The sequence below is a fragment of the Anguilla anguilla genome, chromosome 17, assembly GCF_013347855.1.
Source record: "Anguilla anguilla isolate fAngAng1 chromosome 17, fAngAng1.pri, whole genome shotgun sequence".
Classification (NCBI taxonomy): Eukaryota; Metazoa; Chordata; class Actinopteri; order Anguilliformes; family Anguillidae; genus Anguilla; species Anguilla anguilla.
The window spans coordinates 1,974,894-1,981,168 of NC_049217.1; the positions used below are offsets into that span (position 1 = coordinate 1,974,894).

Here is a 6,275-nt window from a genome sequence, read left to right on the forward strand (position 1 = left end):
TCCTGCCCCCCCTCCCTCCCCAGGATTCTCCTGCCCCCCCTCCCTCCCCAGCCTTCTCCTGCCCCCCCTCCCTTCCCAGGATTCTCCTGCCCCCCCCCCCCCGCTTTCCTCACTCTTCTCTCCCTCTTCTCTCTCAGTGCTTTTTTCCCTGATGAGAGATGCGCATGCATTTTGATATGCAGCTCTCTGTCCCTCCCTCAGCCTGCACACAGGACAGCAATGACCCTGGCAGTCACAGTCACAGGGGTGGCCAGGTCTTCCAGGACAACTCTACTGCGGCCACAGAGGGGCTGAGACGATCCAGGAGACAGGTGGGGTCTGTCTCCTCCAGTCAGAATGAGCCAGTGCCCTGCGCCTTACTGCATGTCCTTCAAGTGTAATACAGCATGCCTTACCAGGGATGGGCAAAACACACTGCAACATATCCATACTGTTTCAAAATACACAATGCATCCCAAATGAAGGTGTCTGTGAATGACAGTCTACATGCAGCGGATTTAGATTGCTTTGCAAGTGACACAGAAGGAACAGACAGCCTGTGTTGCATGTGAAATACATGCATGCAAATGCATAATTTCAAATACATGTATTAGAGATGCTGCCCATCTCTGGCATATGTCTGTACTAATAATCATGTTGTTTACTTCCTAATAAAATATATTGGGTCTGTTGGGTGGTCTGGAGGGTGTTCTGTAGGGTGGTCTGTGGTGTGGTCTTTAGGGTGGTCTATGGGATGGTCTGTAGGGTGGTCTGGAAAGTGGTCTGTGGGGTGGTTTGTGCTGTGGTCTGGAGGTGGTCTGTGCTGTGGTCTGTGGGGTTGTCTGGAGGGTGGTCTGTGGGGTGGTCTGGAGGGTGGTCTGTGGGTTGGTCTGTAGGGTGGTCAGTGGGGTGGTCTCTAGGGTGTTCTGTATGGTGGTCTGTGGAGTGGTCTGGAGGGTGTTCTGTGGGTTGGTCTGTAGGGTGGTCTGTGGGTTGGTCTAGAGGGTGGTCTGTGGGTTGGTCTGTAGGGAGGTCTGTAGGGTGGTCTGTGGGTTGGTCTGTAGGGTGTTCTGTAGGGTGGTCTGTGGGGTGGTCTGGAGGGTGTTCTGTGGGTTGGTCTGTAGGGTGGTCTGTGGGTTGGTCTAGAGGGTGGTCTGATGGTTGGTCTGTAGGGCGGTCTGTAGGGTGGTCTGTTGGATGGTCTGGAGGGTGGTGAGCCATAAGAGTCCCACACGCGGGCAGGGTTTCCACCCCCTGCCATGTTTTCTGATGACCATGTTTCCACGTTTCTCTTGCAAGTAGCCACGGTATGAGCTGAATAAAGCACTCTGTGCTGTGAAGTTAAGGAGTTTCAGTGTATTTAACCCCTTGGCTTTGGTGTGGGACTGGAGCACACCACTCTGTTCTGATATTTGCATTCAATGCACAGCCCATCATGGTGATGTGCAATTTAAAACTAAGCCTTCATGCACACATCCCATACAGTGTTAACTAATACCCCTTTTGCTTCTAGATTTAAGACTGGCAAAAACTAAACTTAGTTTTACACAGATTTAATTCCTGGCATGATCATGCTTTGTTTCTCTTGTACAACATTATAAAAAAAACTATTTGAGCAAGAACAAAGATGAAAATTACATGTAGAATTGCCAGGAAAGATGACTTATACAATAAATGAACACAAAACAACAAAGTGTGAATTCTAAAATGTGCACGCATTCCTATCCTTTGTTCAAGTATAGCACCACTTGGGATATCAGAACACAAAGCTCTATTTTTAGTAGTACTATTTTTCTAAATAATGAAAATATGTTGCGCTGAAATTCAAGTGGCTTTTTTCAGCAAGAATCATGTAACAAACTAAAAAATTTATACTGTTCTCCAATACATTTTTTATTTGAAATTGACAGATTACCTGTATTATTAATTGTTATCGAGAAACAGTTGCGATGTAGGTACAATATGAACTTAAAGCCCTCTCTCTGTCGCCCCCTGCAGGTCCGCTGGAGCCAGAACACAGTCCAGAGTGAGACTAAGTACATTGAGCTGATGGTGGTGAATGACCATGAACTGGTGAGTGATTGTCGAATAGATAGTGTTTACTGGAGCCCATTTTAGGGCAATGTGAACTGCAGGGAGTGAACAGAAAATGTACACACCAGTGTAAGTTTACTTCTTTAGGGTGCTGGGTCACTGTGTTCTGCCAGTATGCCCTAAACTGCAGCTTGTGAGTTTACCAGTGTCTGCAGTCAGTGGCTGTACATTATCACACGGAAGTCAGTCAACTCAGGATCAGTTGATGGAAATGGAAAACATTCTCTGCAAAGGGCCTCCTGTCAGCAGGAAATACAGTGACATGGGTGAAGATGATTACTTAGCTCCATTAAGTCATGCGTTACACCAACCCATCAACATTGCCTTTTAAACCTGAGTGTACCCAAAACAGTTCTCTGTTGGAACAGTTTCGCACTTCTCTCTTTTTTTTGGTTTAATGTCTGTTTCTTCGCTTAAGGCTAACATGAGACAGTCTGTAGCTATGGGGTCCAAATGTTTATTTCTGGTGTTTTTCTGGTGTTTTTCAGAGGCTGTCTGTCTCATTGGCTCTCTGTCTCATTGGCTGTCTGTCTCATTGGCTGCTGTCTCTTTGGTGGTATTTCATTCACTGACTTCTCATTGGCTGTCAGTCAGATTGGCTGTCAGTTTCACTGGTCGTCTCATTGGCTGTCGTCTCTTTGCAGTTTTTGCAGCTGCGCAGCTCTACGTCCCAGACCAGGAATTTCGCCAAGGCTGTTGTTAACATGGCTGATGCGGTCAGTGCACACTTTCTGTAACAGATGTTTACGTCCAGGTGTCTGTTTTGGAGAACGTTTCTGTAGCGCATGTTTACAACCAGGTGCCTGTTTTGGAGAATGTTCCTGTATCAAATATTTATGTCCCGGTGTCTGCTTTGGATAACGTTTCTGTAACGGATGTTTACAACCAGGTGTCTGCTTTGGAGAACATTTCTGTAATGGATGTTTCTGTTCTGCTCAGGACCTCAGGCAGAACTAGAAAGCTGAATAAAGTCATTGCATGGAGGCATTCTGAAGGCTGTTTCAGTTGGGTCTCACAGGTTAGCTTTATTGTATAGGTGCAATGGGGCCCAAGCAGTGATCTGCACTATTTTCAGTTCCAGCAAATGTCAGTCTTAATTTGTGGATGTTTTCAGGACAGGAGTTCACTGGAATACAGAGATGGAAAATCCAGGTTCAGAAAGAAAACAGTAGTTTCTTCCAGTCACTTGGATTTATTTAGCACAATCCTTCAGCCAGGAGGTGGAACTAAATAGTGAAGTCAGCTGGGCTGAGTTAACAGGTAGAGGAAACACATGGCAGGACTTTTACTTTCTGACCCCTGGACTTTCCACCTCTGCTGTAATAAAACTAGACAATGGACTGATTAACACGCTAACACAATTGGTCACCAACTCTTGAAAGTCTATTCCAGTTGATTGTTTAAAATATTTCTATGTTGAGCTGAAATGCATCAGAATTAACTGAATGAGTGAATTAACAGGAACAGTAAATTTGCCCACTCACCTTGCCACCACCTGTAACCCATATTGAAATACCAGCTTTATTTATTTAGATTTAACACAAATGTGTGATTTTAACGTACTCATTTAACTGCCTTCTTTGCATTCTTGTGGGCTGTCTGATTCTAGATCTATAAAGAACAGCTGAACACCCGGATTGTGCTGGTTGCCATGGAAACGTGGTCATCAGCAAACATGGTCTCCGTGGGTGACGACCCCCTGCTCACCCTCCGTGACTTCATGAAGTACAGGAAGGAGAGCATCAAGGAGCACAGTGACGCTGTTCACCTCTTATCGTGGGTACCCCCCAGCCCTACGCCCCACCCCAGCCCCTCCCTGCTGTGCCATGCCCCAGCCCCACCCTGCCCTGTCCCAAATTTGTTCTGAGAAATTTCATGCCAACTCTGTTCTTAATTACATAACTATCCTCATTAATGCCATTAACTGGTACTCTTGGTATGAGCTACAACTGCAAATCATCATTTAAAAAATTAAACATGCATTTTACACTCACAACAAAAATAATAATTCACTACAGATGTCTCAAGACAAGCACAAAATGTAATTCGCAAAATTTGGGATTGTGAATCAAGTTCTTCAGAATTTAAGAATGGGCTAACTTTTGGTGCGCATGACCTTGGTGTAATACGCAAAAATGTTTTGTGTTGTAAGATTTGTAACTCAAGTAAATATTCAGAACACTTATTGGTTGGAACAAAGATCAGCTCACACACTGGCTTTCCAGAATTGGAGATGTCAGTGCGTCAGTGTTCTCCTGCTGCAGCACCTCATCTCTCCTCCAGGGGGCGCACCTTCCGGAGCAGTCGCAGTGGGACAGCCTACATGGGAGGGGTCTGCTCCCTGACCCGAGGAGGGGGCGTTAATGAGGTGGGTGCCAGGTCCAGGTTTGGTGGCCTACCACGCCTTCAGTAAATAAGTGGAGTTCAACCAAATGCATTGCTGTGGTTACATTTACGATTCTTAATTGGACTTTTTCCTAATCATTAATGAAAATAAATAATAACAGTGTAAAAGGTCATTTTAAAGCCTTAATTAAAAATATGATTAGATATAGATTTGAAAAATTATAAGGTCATGGCAAAATAATTAGCATTTTCCTGAAGAAAATTGCCGGTCTGTGCCTGGGGACTTCTATAGCTTTGTGTGTGTGTTTCAGTATGGGAATGTGGGCGCTACCTTGTGTGTGTGTTTCAGTGTGGGAATGTGGACGGTACCTTGTGTGTGTGTTTCAGTATGGGAATGTGGGTGCTACCTTGTGTGTGTGTTTCAGTATGGGAATGTGGGTGCTACCTTGTGTGTGTGTTTCAGTGTGGGAATGTGGGTGTTACCTTGTATGTGTGTTTCAGTATGGGAATGTGGGCGCTACCTTGTGTGTGTGTTTCAGTATGGGAATGTGGGCGCTACCTTGTGTGTGTGTTTCAGTATGGGAATGTGGGCGCTACCTTGTGTGTGTGTTTCAGTATGGGAATGTGGGTGCTACCTTGTGTGTGTGTTTCAGTATGGAAATGTGGGCGCTACCTTGTGTGTGTGTTTCAGTGTGGGAATGTGGGCGCTACCTTGTGTGTGTGTTTCAGTATGGGAATGTGGGTGCTACCTTGTGTGTGTGTTTCAGTATGGGAATGTGGGTGCTGTGGTCCTCAGCTTGTGTGTGTGTTTCAGTATGGGAATGTGGGTGCTACCTTGTGTGTCTGTTTCAGTGTGGGAATGTGGGTGCTACCTTGTGTGTGTGTTTCAGTATGGGAATGTGGGTGCTACCTTGTGTGTGTGTTTCAGTGTGGGAATATGGGCGGTACCTTGTGTGTGTGTTTCAGTATGGGAATGTGGGTGCTACCTTGTGTGTGTGTTACAGTATGGGAATGTGGGTGCTACCTTGTGTGTGTGTTTCAGTATGGGAATGTGGGTGCTACCTTGTGTGTGTGTTACAGTATGGAAATGTGGGTGCTATGGTCCTCATCTTGTGTGTGTTTCAGTATGGGAATGTGGGCGCTACCTTGTGTGTGTGTTACAGTATGGGAATGTGGGTGCAACCTTGTGTGTGTGTTTCAGTATGGGAATGTGGGCGCTACCTTGTGTGTGTGTTACAGTATGGGAATGTGGGTGCTACCTTGTGTGTGTGTTTCAGTATGGGAATGTGGGCGCTACCTTGTGTGTGTGTTTCAGTATGGGAATGTGGGTGCTACCTTGTGTGTGTGTTTCAGTGTGGGAAAGTGGGTGCTACCTTGTGTGTGTGTTTCAGTATGGGAATGTGGGTGCTACCTTGTGTGTGTGTTTCAGTATGGGAATGTGGGCGCTACCTTGTGTGTGTGTTACAGTATGGGAATGTGGGTGCTGCCTTGTGTGTGTGTTACAGTATGGGAATGTGGGTGCTACCTTGTGTGTGTGTTTCAGTATGGGAATGTGGGCGCTACCTTGTGTGTGTGTTACAGTATGGGAATGTGGGTGCTATGGCCGTCACCTTGTGCCAGAGCCTGGGCCAGAACGTCGGCATGATGTGGAACAAAGATCGCACGTCTGCGGGTTAGTCCTGCGCCATCGTCCCTCACTGTTCACAGTCCAGGAGTCTGGATTCAAACTGTGGTTATATTCCCCAGAAGTGACAATTGATTGTCTTCTTAATATTTCTTTCAAGTTGTTTTAACCCAATTATAACCATTAAATTGTAATAAACACTATTTGATTATTGTGACCTGTTCAGCAGATA

General features: G+C 45.7%; 1 protein-coding gene across 4 annotated transcripts in view; it reads left to right on the plus strand.

Moving 5' to 3' along the window:
• LOC118216808 (disintegrin and metalloproteinase domain-containing protein 11-like) overlaps window positions 1-6,275 on the plus strand; it is a 71,554-nt gene that overhangs the window by 31,248 nt on the left and 34,031 nt on the right. For all 4 annotated transcript variants that reach the window (XR_004763075.1, XM_035398319.1, XM_035398320.1 and 1 more), the window contains exons 8-13: window positions 202-311; window positions 1,978-2,052; window positions 2,718-2,789; window positions 3,683-3,849; window positions 4,357-4,441; window positions 6,001-6,091. Coding sequence is in view for 3 of the 4 variants with exons in the window: in XM_035398319.1 (XP_035254210.1) it covers window positions 202-311; window positions 1,978-2,052; window positions 2,718-2,789; window positions 3,683-3,849; window positions 4,357-4,441; window positions 6,001-6,091 (600 nt within the window). In the remaining variant the exon portion in view is untranslated. The remainder of the gene's footprint in view (window positions 1-201; window positions 312-1,977; window positions 2,053-2,717; window positions 2,790-3,682; window positions 3,850-4,356; window positions 4,442-6,000; window positions 6,092-6,275) is intronic.